Below are 17,928 nucleotides of genomic sequence, written 5' to 3'. Positions count from 1 at the left end.
ATGTTTTATTATTAAAACTCAATCCCCAATTAATATATATAAAATTTACAAACCTTTCACATATAAATTTAAAAACTTGCCCACTCATTCTAAATGGTAAATAAAAGACGCTCATCTCAATTCAATTTTACATCCCCAAATTAAACACAAAGTAAGCTAAATTATCAATATATATATATATATATTCATGAAAAATACGATAATTTCTTCTGATATTCGATAATTTTTAGTTATCGTGATAATAAATTTGTTTGTGTAATCTGGCAACGCTGCCCCGGCCCAACACTATTCATGGCGCGGCGTGGGAGCTGGTAACACCTCTCTTCGCATACTTATCTAATTTATACTTTAAATCTTTTATTAAGTAATTCGCTTTGATAATGTATTATACGCTTAATACACGTAATAACTGCCGAATGGTCTTTGTTACGTGCGACATTAAAATTGTGAAGAAGAACTTACTGTTTTCAAACTGCATTTATTTTGTATTTCATTAAAATCTGACCGTATGTTTGATTGGGCAAGTGTAAAGTTGCAGTGAACGATCTTGTGAATCATTTCATTACCACTGGCAGCTGAAAAGACAAAGAAAGCATAAGAACAGTGTGAAATCCTTATTAAATTTGAAGTTATAATGGCTGGTGAGGCATCTGTTAAGTTGGAATTGATGTGCAAAGAAGAAAACGATTATGACTTACTTCAGGAAGATCCATTCGAATGGAAAGGGTGGACATACGAACTGATGACTGACAACAAAGAATTAGTATTATCTACAACGGAAGGAGAGCAAACAATGGAGAAGGATGCAGCTATGTATGCTTTGGATGAGAAACTAAACGTTGATAAGGTGAAATCAGAATTTGCCATAGAACATCTTGCATTTGAAAGTGATATAGAAACGTCAAGAAAACTAGTGGTTCAAGAGACTTGCACGTCGTACTCTAAGGAGTCCCAACAATTAACAACAAAGAGTTTAAATTCAGTTCGGCCAGAAAGGTAACGTTCAATTTTTCATGAAGTAATTGATTCAGATTAATAATACGGATACATGGGTTCGGGAAGTTTGTAGGTTAAAAGCAATACCTCATAGACTTATTTAGATATTGGAGATATCTCGAACGTAATTTACTAATGTGCAACTTGGAAATGACATGGCACACATATACTAACTGTATACAAAGTTATAATAATGAGCCCAATACCATCGTTACAAATCTTATGTAGTTTGTATCTTGATAAAATAATGATTCTTTATTATTAAGTACGCATTTCTCACCAAATTTTTATTCTTGTATATATTTATAATATGAGTGTTCGACGATAGTGTTTTCTTTATATGGAGACTCAGGTAAAATAACAGATCGTGAGAATGAAATTTATCCTAAAATTTTCGAAATTTAAACGTGAAATGGTTATACTGGAACAAAAACTATGGACGTTTGTTATTTTATTCTGGATTTAGCTTGAATGAGTCTAGCCTCACCTTTCCGGAGGGCTTCGAAAGACATTAACAAAATACAAGATAAAAGAGTATTCTAGCCAACAATTGATGTTCATTAATTGTAGATGACCATACATACATACATAAATTCATTTCATACTGGTACTCATTTCTTTCAAGAAAGTCGACTTTTTATATATTTAGCAATCATTTCTAGAATATGGACATCTATTTCTCCATACAGGATCACTTTAGGGTCCTATTGCACGTAGGCGATACAAGAATTATTGTACAAACAACGCTAACCAATATGTGCTAGATTGTCGGTAAAACAAAATGATTGCTATGTAAATTAGGGCAAGGGGAAGGGTGTTGGTACGACTGGAAGCAAAGGGATGAGTCAGTTAGAATCAATTGGGTCAACACAAATAAGTATACATGAAAAAGAGGATAGCGCAAAACACTCTATATAGCATTAGACTCAGTAGCGGCTCGATATCATAATCAGATAGTTCTGCACAGATTTTTTTTTTCTATATTAAATTTCGCATTTGCAGTAATTAGTTATAAAATGTACACCAACCAGCCTAACTTTTTAGCGTTCTAATCCTTATAAATGACAATTATAATTGAAATTAACAAATATATATACAATTTGACTGTATCATGCAACCAAAACGCTATTGTTTTGATTATTGGTTGTCAGTGGCGTATTTAGGATTTTGTTTTGGTAGGAGCTATACACAGCATATGAATAATCATTGAATGTTTTTCTTTTGAATGCCTACAAGTTTTAATGATTTTCGGGAGAGTTTGAACCCGATAGCTCTCCCCTTAATACGCCACTATTGCGTGGAACGAACTTTAACCCTTTCCGGATCCTGGCATTTTGGGCTATTTTTTAGACTTTCAGTCAAACATTTCCTGAGACATCCCTAATTACCCTAGGGTCATGTTTCGCCCATCATTCTCTTCAGAACAGAACTGCCTTTCAGACGGTATGACTCACGTGTCTCTATCATGTATGTAAAGGGGGAAAATCCTGAAGAAAGGGATTTTTTGGGTATACAAATCCCTTTTTTCAACTTTTAGTCCCTCTGGAGCCCCCTGTTTTTACGCAGAAATCGAAAAAACTTCTGGTAAATACTACTCGGTGGACTGAATATTGGTGCAAAATTTCAATCTTCTACGTGAAAAAATAGGCCCGCCAGAAAAAATTTCCCTACCATGCCCCACTTTTACCCTATACAGAAGTATATTTGGATAAAAATTCACTGAGACGGCCCTAATTACCCTAGAATAATAATTCGACCGTTGATCTCTTCAGAATGGAACTGCCTTTCAGACGGTATGACTCGCGTGTCCCCATCGTGTATGTGAGGCGGGAAAATGACGAAAAACGGGATTTTTGGGGTAAAAATATCCTTTTTTTTAACCCTTTGCCCCTCTGGTTCCTCCCCTGTTTTAACACTGACATCGGAACAAAAAATCTGGTAAATACTACTTGGTGGACTGAATGTTTGTGCAAAATTTCAATGTTCTATGTTCAAAAATAAGCCCGCCAAAAATAATGAAGGAAAAAAATACATTTTAAGATTATGACGTCATCAACTTCTATGTCTGGACGCAGGACGGTCTGAAACCATATGTAATGTCTTCTACAATGTCTCTGGACTTGAAAAACAAACAAACAAAAAAAAAAAAAAAAAAAAAAAAAAACGGACGAAAAAGCACAAACAGAAGAGAAATAACGCAATGTACAATGAAAAATGCGTATGGTACAAATTGTACTAAGGATCCGGAAAGGGTTAAAAATACAATATCGGAAAAAAAGCTCTGTTTCAAATACCATAAAAATTTCAAATTCACGTAATGTTTACAGCCAGAAATGTTATTATCAGTACTGAAATATAGATAATTTATCGTTTGTAAATGGTCCATCTGCTATATAAATGTCCTAATACTCTATCATTAAAATTTGACATGGTGAATATGAAATCACAGTCGGTTTATACGGCAGCCAAAGCACTGGGTATTGTGCTTCTCAGAAATGTTTTAAGTATTTTAGAATTAGAGAAGTAACGTTCTGCTTCTGCTATTGTCATTTGGGTAGTTAGAAGAATTTCTAAAATTCTACGGTTTGCTCAAAATTGCCACACAAATTGTGTTTGTTCAGAAACTTGGCACAAATTCAAACATGGAATACTAATATTTTTAAAGCGCACAACACTGAACAACTTTATCAAAAACAAGAGAACGGCGCCTCATGTACATCACGTCGTGTGTCTTCGATTTCTTCGGAAGTATTCGTGTGTTCTGAGCTGCTAGAAGTGCAGCTCCAGTAAGTCCTATCTAACAAACCAGAAAAACGTAATACAGTGCGGCTGGTGAAGATTTTGGTCTGAATGGTAAAGAGTAGGCTAATCCGTGCACAGTCCTTGTAATATTATTAAGCTTCAGAAGGTACTTCCAGTAATTCTACGCTATGTAGCATATCTAGCAGTACAATTTCAGGACACTGTTAGACCAAATATCATCATTACATGTTATTATTTTGATTAAAATAAACACAATTCAACTCAATTGAAAATACATTTATTTCACTAAAATAGCTGGTAGTTCTGCAGCACTTATAGACAAGCCACCTCTGATAAGCCTACATATCATACGTGCTGAATATGTATTTGTACGTTCCTAAAGATATTATGAATAACATCCTGAAATGCTTTCATTGCTTGCATATTTGTGTTCCAAAGTAACACAATATATTAAGAACGTAAATTTCTCACCTATATGGATTCCTTAACTCCAAAATATTATTTCCGTGTTATGATTTAGCACATTGAATTGTGTTATTCATGTCGCTTGTGTTGGTTGCTAGCTACTTTGTGAACGAATTTATGTATAACATGCACAATACGGTATTATTTTAAATGTTATTACAAATTAGTTTTCTAAGTTTTATAGTAAACCTCGACCAGTTTATGTTTTCATATTGGTTGGTCTTGTATAGAACTTCACACCGTAGAGTTTGGATACTTCAAAGTGCTTTAATGCAAGACATCAGAGTTTTGAAGAAACTGTAGTCTATGTATCATTATTTGGTTTACCATTACTAGGGAAAAGGAAGTGTTAAAAAAGATGTTAAAATTTACTCTCTCCCTCTCTCTCTCTCCGTCATCACGGTAGAAGGATGAAGCTTGGTTTGTATACTACGAGGCGTGTTTTCTAAGTAAGGTCCATTTGAACATTAGTACAAAACGAAAGGTTATTTCAAGAAAGTAAATGTATTTTCAGCAAGTACATACTTTACTCTATTTTTCGACATAGTTGCCAAGTTCAAACACTTATCATACCTATCAACCAATTTCAAAATACCCCTTTCATAAAAACTAGCCGCCTGCTCCGATAACCAAGAGTTCACTGCCGTTTTCACATCGTCGTCATCATTGTATCCGTTGCCACTGAGGTGTTGTTTGAGGTGGAGGAACAGATGGTAATCGCTTGGCGCAAGATCACGACTGTAGGGTGGGCGGTCTAAAACTTCCCAGCCAAAACTGTCCAACAAATCGCGGGTCTGACCTGCAGTGTGAGGTCTTGCATTGTCATGGAGAAGAACAATGCCCTTTGTCAGCATGTCGCGTCTTTTGTTTTGAATCTCTCTGCGTAGCTTTCTCAGGGTTTGGCAGTATGCTTCTGCGTTCATAGTGGTTCTTCGTTGAATGAAATCTACCAACAAAACACCACCTATCCCAATACACCGACGCCATGATTTTGCACTGGGACAGAGTCTGTTTGGCCATCACCTTTACAGGCGAGTGTGTGTGTCTCGCCTGTTGCTTCGATTCGGGCGTGATATGTGAAACCCATGTTTCGTCTCCAGTTACCATCTGACTCAAGAAGCCGTCACCTTCTTCGTTATAACGAGTCAAGAACTTCATCCCACACTCAAATCTTTGGTTTTTGTAGTTATCTGTTAGGAGTTTCGGAACCCAACGGGAGCACAGTTTCCTATAGTTTAGGTGTTCAGAAACAATTTTGTAAAGCACTGATCTCGATACGTCAGGAAATTCATTTCAGAGAACTGTTATTTTGAAGCGCCTGTTCTCACGAACCCTGGCTTTAACAGAAGCCACCAAATCGTCTGTAATCGTAGAAGGGCGACCGGAGCGGTCCTCATCATGGACGTTGTCACGGCTATTTTATGAATTCTAGTATCCACCTACGTACTTTGCCTGCACTCATAACAGTATCACCGTACATTTCGCAAATTTGTCGATGAATTTCTGCAGCAGGCAGGTTTCTTGCTGACAAAAACCGTATCACTGAGCGAACCTCACACGCGGCTGGCGACTTGATAGTCTTAAACGTTGTGAAAGCACAGAACAGAAACGTCCAGGTCAGCTACGGAGCTGAAACTGAGCACAGTTGTTCCCGAGGCATGTCGGTACACGACGCACACGCTCGTTGCGGTATGCGCGCGAACTACTAGTGCCTACAACAAAACGGACCTTATTTAAAAATCACGCCTCGTAATTTATAACAGCAAGTTAACATGGACTTATGACTAACAATATGGAAAAGGGAAATTTATAGGTGAAAGAGCCTAACATTTTAGGAAAAGAAGAGATGAGGAATTAATCAAATAGAGCCGTTATCAGTATCGAATCCATAGTTATTATTATAATTATGATTAGAAATGGAAATTGTTGGCAATGGACATGGAAATTCCAAGAACGCTGCTCTTCTTATTTATTCTGATCAGTTCCTTATTTCAAAATATTTTCTATAAGCATTATATTTTCCTCAAGCTAGTGCTATTTCGATTGATACATGGAAAAATACAAGCTTGTACAGTATTATAAAATTAATTTTTATCTAAACTTATATATATATGCCAATTTTTGTACATAGCATACAAGAAATACAACTGCAAAATATACATTATTAGTAATAACGTATTGAGTAATCCAGGACAAAACACAGTTATTCAGGGGCGGATCCAGGGAGGCGATCGCTCCCCCAGAAGAGGAAACTTTGTTATTTTTTATATATAAATAAAACCCGTTCCGTAGTTTGGAGCCCTTAAAAGTAGCAGTATTACAACCCACCGCCCCCCCCCCAGAAGTCGGTCCTGGATCCGCCCCTGCAGTTATTCCACTGATTTATAAAATTATTTATAACAATTTTTAGGCATCAGTGCTCCTACAGTGTCGAAACACTTCTCAAATAAATACAAAAGTAGGAAATAATGTGTGACTCATATCTAGGTCCGTTCTTTCTTTAAGATCCGACGAACGGTCGCCATTAATATATCCAGATTCAAAACATGGTACAGAAATAACGATTGGGATTTTTTTATAGCTCATACCTAAAATATTGTTATCTTTCTTAGTTTGTAAAAAATAATAGCTAATTATTTCACTTATTAATACCGATGAAACCTTAGCTCCTCAGAGCGCGTAAATGAGAGATCAAAATTTTCAATAGATAAAAAATAGAAAAAGTGGATAGTGTTAGTTTCTGTTATCTGCGTACATACTTGTATCCTTTATATTGTATCAGATAACAACAAATAATGTGTTTCCCTCACTTAATACGGATACGATAATTTCAAATTATATCCTTTGCGTTGAGAAGCGGAAAAACTATTATCAATCACAAGTTTGATAATATTTCAAGAATAAGAATTACAAACATTTTCATAACATGTTTCGGATTTGTACCTTTTAATTACAACCACTCTACAATCAATTTTGCAGAATGAATAATTTATTTTTTTATTTTTAGTAGACAAGTGTAACAAATTAAGAGATTGTGCTTTCTAGAATTCAGAAATTTATAAGAATAGTGCTAACCAGAAAATACAAAGAAAGTTGTATTTCGTATTATTTCAAGCGCTTTCCGATTCGAAATTTGTTTGGGTTGCTCTGAAGTATGTTTTTGATATCGTGCTACCCCTAGTAGAAGAGAGAAGTAAATCGTGATTTTTTTTTTTTTTTTTTTGGAATGAAGGAGGAAATGTTAATGTCCGTACTGATAAACAATGAAAGAAATATTGATTGTAGCATTAAACTTGTTTCAAATTTTTTGATGAGAACGGGTCCTACTCTGATTCTAACTGTAGATGGTTTATTTATGAGATCGTTCATTCATTTTAGGCGTATGGAATGAATTGAGATCTTATTTGAGAATATAAAGGAATGTAAGAATATCCTAGGTACAAAAAATAATAAAATCCCAATCGTTCTATTTGAAACATGTTTTGAAATTTAATAGCTAATGGCAGCTATTTTGCTTTAACTGCAGAGGATGTAATCTGAGATCTTGTTTTTGTTATTAAGTGAGTGAAATAAATTTTGTTACTTTGCTTTTAGATTTTAGACAGACATGAGAATGGCCCTAGATACAAGTCCCGCAGATTTTTTTATTTTTCATTTAAAAATTGTTTTGGAATAGAAGATTAAGAGGATATTTATCAATACAAAATAACTATGCAAGGTATTTTTTTTTTTTACAAAGTAGAATCTTAATACCTTTAAAAAGGGTGCCCGACGATGTTTGTTTTTTTCTCTCTCGCTCTGCGTATTTCCTTTAAAAGGAGATTGTCATTATGACTACAAATCGATTTCAAACCAAGGTTAGTCTCAATTTTTTTAAGGGCAGCAGCATTTTCTCAGACAATATCCCCTAGTACACTTGAAAAGTGTATTTTATTAACGGCTTTTCTTTCTTCTATTTAGAACTCTTTAGGCAGACATCATCGTTATTATTTAGATTGATTGTAGAGTGATGTTAAGTCAATTTGCATTGCGGTGTACTGTTGTACCCACAAAATGCCTGCAAAGCGTTATTTATTTGTTTATTTACTTCTAAATAATCCCTCTTCAGTCCAGATTAAGAATATAATCATAAATACAAAATTAATAAGTACAGCCCGCCTTTCGAACAAAAGTTTCATAGTAGCATAGAAAAATACACCTTCTAAGCGGCATTTCATTCTTTAATGTAGGTTTAATTACAAAAGCACTACAATGGCCATGAATCCAAAGTTTTATGAGAGAAAAGATGTAAACTGCTTTAAGAAAAACTATTCCCACTGCCCATCAATACCCAAGTAATGTCTCAGAGGCACACTGGTCAATTTTAATGCCATTATTCTTAATAGATAATTCGCCCCGTGTCCTGTGCTCTAGAATTCTTCTATCCCTTTGAAATACACCCTCTGAATGCGTTTCCTAAGCATTTTTTTTACTTTACCTCAGAAAGAATAGCGTTATATTTTATACTAACGTAAAGACCCAAGGGGTGCCTCTGGGGCTCCTATTCAAGTATGCACTTTTCTAATTATTTCATACTGTTCATTGTTTATTACCATTGACAAATGATTTCATAGGAAAGTAGTGACTAGCCTTTCATATTAATGACAAAAATACAAATGGTCACGGTGAGTTCAGGTAGCTTGTATATGCAGCATGGAGCCTCAGAGGCACTTCTTGGGCCTTTTAAGGATAAAATTACCATGGGGTTTCTCTGGTTAAATATAAATTACTTTTGTATTTTTTATGTTGTAATGGTTTATAAATGTCCAGTGTTCATGATAATATTAGGCATATAGTATTATATAATTTTTATTCCTTCAAGTTTATGTTTAAAGAAGATATGTATAAAGCTCTTAAAACTAAGTAGACATACTTACTGAAGAGTGCCCATAGTCTTCTCCTTTGCGTATTGTATTGTAGTAACGCGGAATGAAAAATGTAATATTAATGTGAATTCCGGAGGAAGAAGTAGGGATTTCTCGATGTTTTTCCCATGAAGTAGAATGCTCTATATAAGTAAAGAAGCACGTTCGAAAACTATAAAAGCCTTATTTGAAAAAGATATCATAAACATGGTTTGCTACTCATTAGTTAATTCTTAAGTCGTATACTACAAGCTTTTTTGTTGTCTTTGACGTTGCATGTGTTAAAACAGATGTACGAGTCTATAAGTTAATTTGAAATTACATGGATTTACAGGGTAATGTCACAACATCCGGTTGAAAACGTAGTTTTCTTAAAATTGCTTGTATGCTAGCAGGACTGTGATCACTGAACTGCATCAGAGAATATATAATGGAGTTCTATACATTACATATTAATTTTATGTCATGTGTTAAATTTATATATAAAGAAATCTACGGAAATTTCCCGTTTTCATGTCGTAAGGCAGCGTTTTTCAACCTTTTTCAACTCACGGCACACTACAGGTGTAACTTGAATTCTTGCGGCACACGCATAGATATTATTATTATTTGTAAATATAAAATACAGTGGTATTTTTTCTCTGTAAATACTGATCTCCTCACAGAGAAGAAAGCTCGATCAATGGTTTTTCCCCGTGATAACACTCATAGATATTATTATTATTATTATTATTATTATTATTATTATTATTATTATTATTATTATTATTATTATTATTTGTAAATATAAAATACAGTGGTATTTTCTTCGCTGTGATTACTGATCTTTCGCAGAGAAGAAAGCTCAATCATTGGTTTTCCCCGTGATCATTATGCATATTTTCCATTCTAATTTAAAACTTGACAACAATTCCAATGAAATATAGGACTCAGGTTTCTAAAAGTACAATTCCTTTTTCAAAAACTGTATCCAGCCTTTCACGAAGAAGGAAGATCAGTAAATAATGAACGAACAAATAAATCTCTTTTTACTTTTAAAACACAAATGTAGGTAATTTGTATGCACGTTTTCTTTGTGAAAAGATTGAATGATATTTTAAAATTTCAAGTTACGAAATTGTCTGCAACAATAAAGAAGCAATAATAGTCATAATAATAATAACGTACTTTTTTGAACATTAAAAATGTACAGAAAAGTAAGTCAGTATGAAGCTTAAAATTGTAGATTTATAGTAGAGGTTCATAGTAATGTGAAATACAAATATACATTTTTCCCTGTCTTGCAATTTGATTGATACAGAATTAGTAATTTTGTTTCAATTTCCTTGCGGCACACCAGCGACCCACTCGCGGCACACCAGTGTGCCGCGGCACACCGGTTGGGAAACGCTGTCGTAAGGCGTTGATCACTTGCCCACTGGTATTGAGTAGAGACTTTATAAAATATTTCACCTCCCTACCATAATCCACTCGTCACATACATTGCTTTTCGCCTAAGATTTAAATGTGTTCTCTTACTCGTAGGATCTTCATTCTAATGACAGTAACGAAAAAAGAAAAGAAGAAGTTTTCTAGCTAACGTACATGTTTGGCTTACAGCAGTGTAAAATCTAATTTCAATGGATTTACTCATTTCCGTAGCTAATGCCACATTAGCTAGATGTCGAGTTTGTTTACTGAGATATAATATTGTCGCATGAAAACCAGAGGAACGTAACTTCAAAAATGCGGTTTTCATTTTCTTCATGTTTGTACACAATTTGAAATCCCCACTTGCTGTAAACGGAACGTAACGTCATCTGTTCTTCTTCTCCTCGATTGTCTGTTGCAATGTAGCTCAGTTACCATCGTATTAAATTCACATCTAAGAAAGCAATATTTTGCTTTCTGGCTTTTAAAGCTACGAAAATGGAGTTACATTCTTCTGGTTCTTATGCGACGATATGCAGATTGTTTATCTTGTCTTTTTGGAATCTTGTATTTCCCAAAACAGTGGGGCACGCGACAGTTTTTCAAAAGTAAATAAGCTTGTGTGAAACTGTCCTCTCTCTAAAGAGAGAGTCCCGTCAAAATATAATTTTTCACGTAAACATTTTATCCTCTTCCCGTCGTTATGATAGCCATTTGAATGAACGTTACATGATAAAATGCCACTTAAGTGTAGACACTCAACATTTTAAATATTTTATTTCACACAGTTCAGCTTCCTGTCTTATGTAATGTGATGCATAACACTGTAGTGTGATGCATAACACCTTTTTTGCTATTCACCGTGTATCATTTATCTTTAAACGCTATTTTACCTTTTAATATAATAAACAATAATGACTAAAGTGTTTTACGATGCTGATAACACAAAAAAAGTAATACTAGGTTTCGAAACCGAGTACACAGTTTTGATTTCTTTGAATGGAATTACACCAAGTTATTAGAAATTTAAAATATTTTTAGCAGAAACGTACAATAGCAGTAATAATAATCTAAGGGTGAGGAAGGTGCTAATGCTTGTCCACATTATCTTAACGTGGACTTCTGCAGCTATAATGGTATTTCAAATAAGCAGATAAAAATTACAAGAAATTAAATACTCACCGACTCTCAAACCTCTTTACTTAATAGGACGGCTTAAGTATGTATAACATGTAACCGCGTAGCTATATATCAATAGACGCAAAGATTGTATTTTGTATTAAAGTTTACTATCTCAAAGTATCAGGCTACATTATGTTAGAAACACACGTAGAGATTTTTATACTGATTCAAATGACATATTTTGTGCATTATTATAAAACTGTTTATACCTTTCCTTTGTTTCTTTGTCATCATCACATTTTTTTGTAGCTGTAATTGCAACAAGTTCTTGCGATTGTATAATTTTGTGTCACAAAAATTAATTATATATAAATATTTGAGTGATAATAGATTTCTGTTTTCACTGATAATGAAATTTTTATTCCATAGCACAACAAGCACAACATATACGTATGTTCGTATGTACTTAACTCTGATATCGTATATATAAATAATTGTTCAACATTTAAAGAAAATTACGCACTTTTATTTCGAGAATAGACAGATCTGGAAACACGTCGATAGTTCTCGGTTCCATATTTCATGTAACAGAACAAAAATAATCGTAATTTTATGTTGAAATATTACGAATGATTTCATTTTTGTTTGTTACTTATTAATTAACTCAATTCACGTTTCCTTGTTTATTGAACGTGTTACAGGCGCTACAATGAATATGAACTTCGCAGAGAAGACAATACGTTTATTATATTAAAGGAAGCAATTTCTCATTCAGATGAGAAATCTGATCTTACGAAGCTGTGTGGAAAGGGATTTAGTTCTCGTTCAAGTTTGGCTAAATACATGATAATCCAGACAGGAGAAAATTCTCACTCGTGTCAAGAGTGTGGTAAGAGATTTGGTGTACGTTCAAGTCTGGTTAGACACATGTTAATCCACACAGGAGAAAAATCTTACAAGTGTCATGAGTGTGGAAAGGCATTTAGACAACGTTCAACCTTGTCAAATCACATGGTAATCCACACAGTAGAAAAACCTCATGTTTGTCAAGAGTGTGGTAAGGGATTCACCGTACGGTCAAGTCTGGCTCTGCACATGTTAATCCACACAGGAGGAAGGCGTTACACATGCGAAAAGTGTGGAAAGGGATTTAAAGTACGAAAGGATTTGACTACACATATGTTAAACCACGAAGAAGAAAAACCTCATACATGCAAAGAGTGTGGACGGGGATTTACTCTACGTTCACGCTTATCAAGTCACATGATAATCCACACAGGAGAAGATTCTCACACGTGCCAAGAGTGTGGTCGGAGATTTACCGTTCGTTCAAGTCTAACTAGACACATGTTAATGCACACAGGAGAAAAACCTCACAAATGTCATGAGTGTGGAATGGCATTTAGTCAACGTTCAGGCTTGTCAAGCCACATGATAATCCACACAGGAGAAAACCCTCTTGTTTGCCAAGAGTGTGGAAAGGGATTTACCGTACTGTCAAGTCTGGCTGTGCACATGTTAATCCACACCGGAGAAAAACCTCACAAATGTCATGAGTGTGGAAATGCATTTAGTAAACGTTCAGACTTGTCAAGGCACATGACAATCCACACAGGAGAAAATTCTCACACGTGCCAAGAGTGTGGTAAAGGATTTAGTGTACGTTCAAGTCTGTTTAGACACATGTTAATCCACACAGAAGGAAAGCATCACACATGCGAAAACTGTGGAAAAAAATTTAGAGAGCCTAAAAGTTTGGCTACACACATGTTCATTCACACAGGAGAAAAAACTCACAAATGTGAATGTTGTGAGAAGAGATTTAGTCGGCGATCAAATTTGGCTAAACATAGGTTGACACACACAGGTGAAAGGCCTCACACATGCCAGGAGTGTGGTAAGGGATTTATACAACGTTCACACTTGTCAACTCACGTGTTAATCCAAACAGGTGAAAGGCCTTACACATGCCAAGAGTGTGGTAAGGGATTTAAACAACGTTCACACTTGTCAAGTCACATGTTAATCCACATAGCAGAAAAACCTCACAGGTACAATAAACTTGGAATGTGATTTAATCGGCGTTCAAGTTTGGCTACAGATTTTGATACAGAGAGTGGAAAATTGTCATAGAAGTGGAAACTGTGGGAAGGGATTTAGTTTGTATTCAAAGTTAGGAAGACATATAACTACACAGCTGGAAAACTTTTGTCGTACAAGAAATTTGTTTCGCATTCAAATTTGGCCCCCACTATTAAACAATTATTCTACTTTTTAGTGCAAATAAAAATGGAACTCAAAACTCATATTATTAGCTATATACAGTACAGTCAAAGAATCTAAATCTTTTAATATCCAAATTCTTTAAAGCCTAGAAGTAAATCATAATATATTAATATAATTAGTCATACGGTCATCATAATTTGGAAGATAATGTAAAAAAAATGGAAATAAATTTCTTCCCAGGAATTTATAGGCTAGGGAAAGAACACGGAAATATTCCCATTTTTAAATTTTTTCCCACCGTTAATATTTCCACTCCCATCACTAATGGGATAGTATCGAGCATTTGTGTTGTCAACATGGCTGCAAATATACAATAATGTTGCGCTTGATGTGAATTGGTAAAACAATGATTTGATAATGAGAAAAATCTTTTAAAACTTTGTGAAAATCATAGATTAGTGAATCTGTAAACATATTGTAAAACCCAAAATGGAAATGTGGTTAGAAAGTGAGTGCGAGGAACCACGGGGTAAAGTTCTATTTTTCAGTGTAATGGATCCCTTTCCCATTTAGCTGTAATAAAGATAGAAAACAACCTACTCTGCGTGGATTTAGCCCGCCTACACTCGTTGACATTGGCTCGCCAGAAAAGTGTGATTTAAATATTACAGTTTGGTACAGACAGGAACCAACGAAGCTACTAATCTATATAGGATATTAGTCTTCTACAAGCTTCTCAACCTAATCTTTTTCCCATCTCGTAAGTTAACGAAAGCGAACAGAACATTAGTAGACAAAGGGAAATGGAAAATTTTAAAGTTTTATTGCTTCTTTTACGGTTTCAGTGGAGAATCAAATGGACATGAAACTTCGGAATAAATCCCTCCTGGCTGTCTTGGTAGTGATTATTGTTTGATATCATGTGGATGTATAGCATCAAAACTTGTGCATGAAAAGCAAACCAAATTCTACTAGATGGCCACTAAAAAGCATGCATACTATAAACCGAGAGAATGCAGGTTACCAAGGGTGCGCGGTAGAGAAGAGCTGTATCTATAGGTAACAGGTGTGTCAGTTTTAGTGGGTATGCTTATAATCGAGAACAGTGGAAAAACACTTTATATGTCATAAAATGCATGGCTTATGTGTTGCACAGCATGCGGGGAAGTACTGTTTAGTAGACTGTATGGCTTTCACGCAATTTCAACAGCTGACACTGCTTAATTTTGTAGAACTGAACAAAACTCCCAAAAGATACCTTGTCATTTACTCACCATTTCCACACTGCCTTTCATACAAATCTTAACAAGTGTACTTCTTTATCAAATAGCCCCTCCCACCTCTATATATAGCACCACATATAACATCAAAAACTAACACACTTCACTTCAACTGTTCCCCTCTTCCTCACAATCCAAAATAAATCTCCAATCCATCTGGTAAATTTTCTAAATTTGTCAGGTGATGCAGCAGTTAAACCCTATTTAGTGTAAATTTTTCATAATATATTTTTACATTAAATTACAGTCGGTCAGATGTAATGTGGGTGCCATTTTATAAAATTATTGTGCGGAAATGGTGTACGGACCCATGCCTAATTTGATTGTATATTTAATTCTTTCTTACTTAATCCACATTGTCTATTTCAACAATCACTCTTTGGGGTGCAGACCTGCATTCCTATGTTCAGATACACTTTCGTTCCAATACTAAAAGAACTATTGGAGAAAAACTCTAAACAAGTTGGGTTAGGTGGCCACTAAAGAGCACTAATGCGTCTCACAGAGCAAGAGCAGGAACACAGCACATGAGCGCGAGTGATAGTAAGAAAATTGCATATGTACGAGACAAGTTTTTCACCGACAGTGAGAATACATGTAAACGAGGTTAGCTGAAAACATAATGTACTGTATGAAAACTCTTTTCGATTTGCATTACGTAATTCTATGTTACTATAGTCGTTATTGTTAAAATCCCGATATGTTTTAACAACTTACAAATTTGTGTTTCAACGTAACGAAACACATTACTAACGTAAATTTTACAAATGTATCGATCTTTACAGATGTATGGCATAAGGTTGGGTTGGTTACAGTTAATGCTAGTAGAGTATGCGATACTGATGAAATTAATGCGTAATGAAAACAATAATTACGCGATTAAAATGAGCGAGTGCATATGAGAGAGGATTTGTATATATTAAATTCTATTGGCAAAGGATTTTTTTTATATAATGTGAGAAGCCAGTGTTAATTAGTGCTTGTCATGTGTATGCACACAATATTTAGCAAAATTTAGAGGTAAGGTTCAATACTCTTCATGGAATGAATATGTGTCTAAGTATGTTTAAGTAAAAAAAAAAGAGAATTTTACATGCAGTAGAATTTAATTGTAAGTCGCAAAGCCTTTTTTTTTTTTTTTTTTTTTTGCTACAAGCTGAGGATTGCTGGTGTAAAATCAGAAGTGTTTCACAACTGAGAATACATGTAAAAAACGGCTACATTTGATACAATATCCTACCGGTGTAGTATATCTGCATAGCCTAAAAGGACTGTGTTTTACGTTTACAAGTGTAACTTTACTAGCGTGGAAGTTTTAGACCCTCTTTGACTTAACATGTTTGTGTATAACCAACTAAACAAATATATTTAAATTCTTTTTTTTTCTCTTAACTGCTGAGGTCGTATCAGATTTGTTCGTGAGAGTTGGATCTTGATGCGCAATCGTTATTTTAGAACTTTGTAAATTGATATTTGATAATTTGGAGTATTAAACCAGTATTAAGTGCTGAATTTTTCTAAATTATTATTACAGTCTGATAGATTAAAGATTTAGTAGAAGCCTTAAAGGAAAATCAAAATTGAAAGTTAGAATTGAATACTGCACATTCTTTGCACATGTATTAGTAGTGTAAGAAGGACTGAACAAACGGAGGAAATGTGATGACCTGTTATTAGTAACAGCAGCCCTTCTTTTGTATTTTTTACTTTCTCTCGAAAATGTCAAATGTTTTTTGTATGTCTTATATATTAGCTAGTAATGGTCGAAGAATGCAATTGAAGATTATTCCATTGATGTAATGTAGAGAATGAAATAACTATTTGAAGTAAAGTGGAACCGAAATCACCTGACATTTATTTAAATGTAAACTTAATGAAATGAGGGTGTGTTGAGTTAAAGGCTTATTGGTTCGTTTGCTGTTAAACTTTGGGGAATTGAATTTATAATTAACGAGACTGCAAATAGAAAATAAGCTTAAATAGTAATCATTTAAACTTATAACAGAATTGTTCAAACCACACTTTTTTTTTTTTTTAAAGAAACTTGAAGTACCTGTCTTTCGAAAAATTTAACAAGTTAATTTTAATATGTTTTTTAACGTTTTTGTAATTGAATTATTCAGAAGTTAACATTAAAAATTTTAGAGATTTCAAACCTTTTATTGCATTCATCCATCTGACGTATTAATGTTTTGAATAATTGTAAGTGCTTATAAAATATTTGTTGCTTTATTTGTGCTTTCTGTAGTTTTGGGAAGACTGCAGTACTAAACTAATTGATTTTATTCTTTATGCTTAAGAAGCTGAGTAGACCAATACCACCTTGTGCCTTGGGAGTCTACCCCCATTCCGGCATCCGCCAGTGGAAATTACCGATGGTGAAAGGATTTCAATCTCTGAAGTAATTGGCTGCGTCTTCCAGGTTTCCCGCTCGAACTTCGCCTTTGGGAATTTCGACTTTACGTGAAGCATTTATCATCGCCACGCCACGTCAATTCTAACACGTTTTCGAAAGTTTTAGACTAGACTAGGCCACCTGCAATTGTTCTGCATTCTCCGTATGTTTATATTTGTGAGGTGATTTAAATTGTTTATGTGAATATTAAGTGTTTTGATCTTTCACACTGATTCTTAGAAGCACGTGTCAGTTTTGCGCACCCAACATCTGCTTTCAATGTTTGATCTCAGATAGTGATTCTAGCTATTTGGATTGTTAGCGATAAATTTCTCTTCCGTCCTATTGTCTTAGTTAACAAATTATT

The 17,928-nt window shown here is 34.5% G+C and overlaps 1 protein-coding gene across 1 annotated transcript; it reads left to right on the top strand.

Annotated features, from left to right (window-relative positions):
• The first annotated feature begins 287 nt into the window (after positions 1 to 287).
• Positions 288 to 17,256, top strand: LOC145689985 (uncharacterized). The gene is made up of 2 exons (XM_081764436.1): positions 288 to 996; positions 12,362 to 17,256. The coding sequence occupies exons 1-2, from the start codon at positions 635 to 637 to the stop codon at positions 13,731 to 13,733; spliced, it is 1,734 nt and encodes a 577-aa protein (XP_081620562.1). The 5' UTR covers positions 288 to 634; the 3' UTR covers positions 13,734 to 17,256.
• The last annotated feature ends 672 nt before the right edge of the window (positions 17,257 to 17,928 follow it).

The sequence above is a fragment of the Thermobia domestica genome, chromosome 7 (assembly GCF_964235325.1).
Source record: "Thermobia domestica chromosome 7, izTheDome1.hap1.1, whole genome shotgun sequence".
In the NCBI taxonomy this organism is placed as follows: Eukaryota; Metazoa; Arthropoda; class Insecta; order Zygentoma; family Lepismatidae; genus Thermobia; species Thermobia domestica.
The sequence above is the reverse complement of the archived record's forward strand: the minus strand, read 5'-3'. Positions and strand labels throughout refer to the sequence as shown.

What these genes read in the sequence shown, in the direction of transcription:
- LOC145689985 (XM_081764436.1), top strand. Translation starts at nt 635, where the DNA reads ATGGCTGGTGAGGCATCTGTTAAGTTGGAATTGATGTGCAAAGAAGAA. An exon ending in AATTCAGTTCGGCCAGAAAG is followed by an intron (nt 997 to 12,361) that starts GTAACGTTCAAT and finishes AACGTGTTACAG; the next exon opens with GCGCTACAATGAATATGAAC.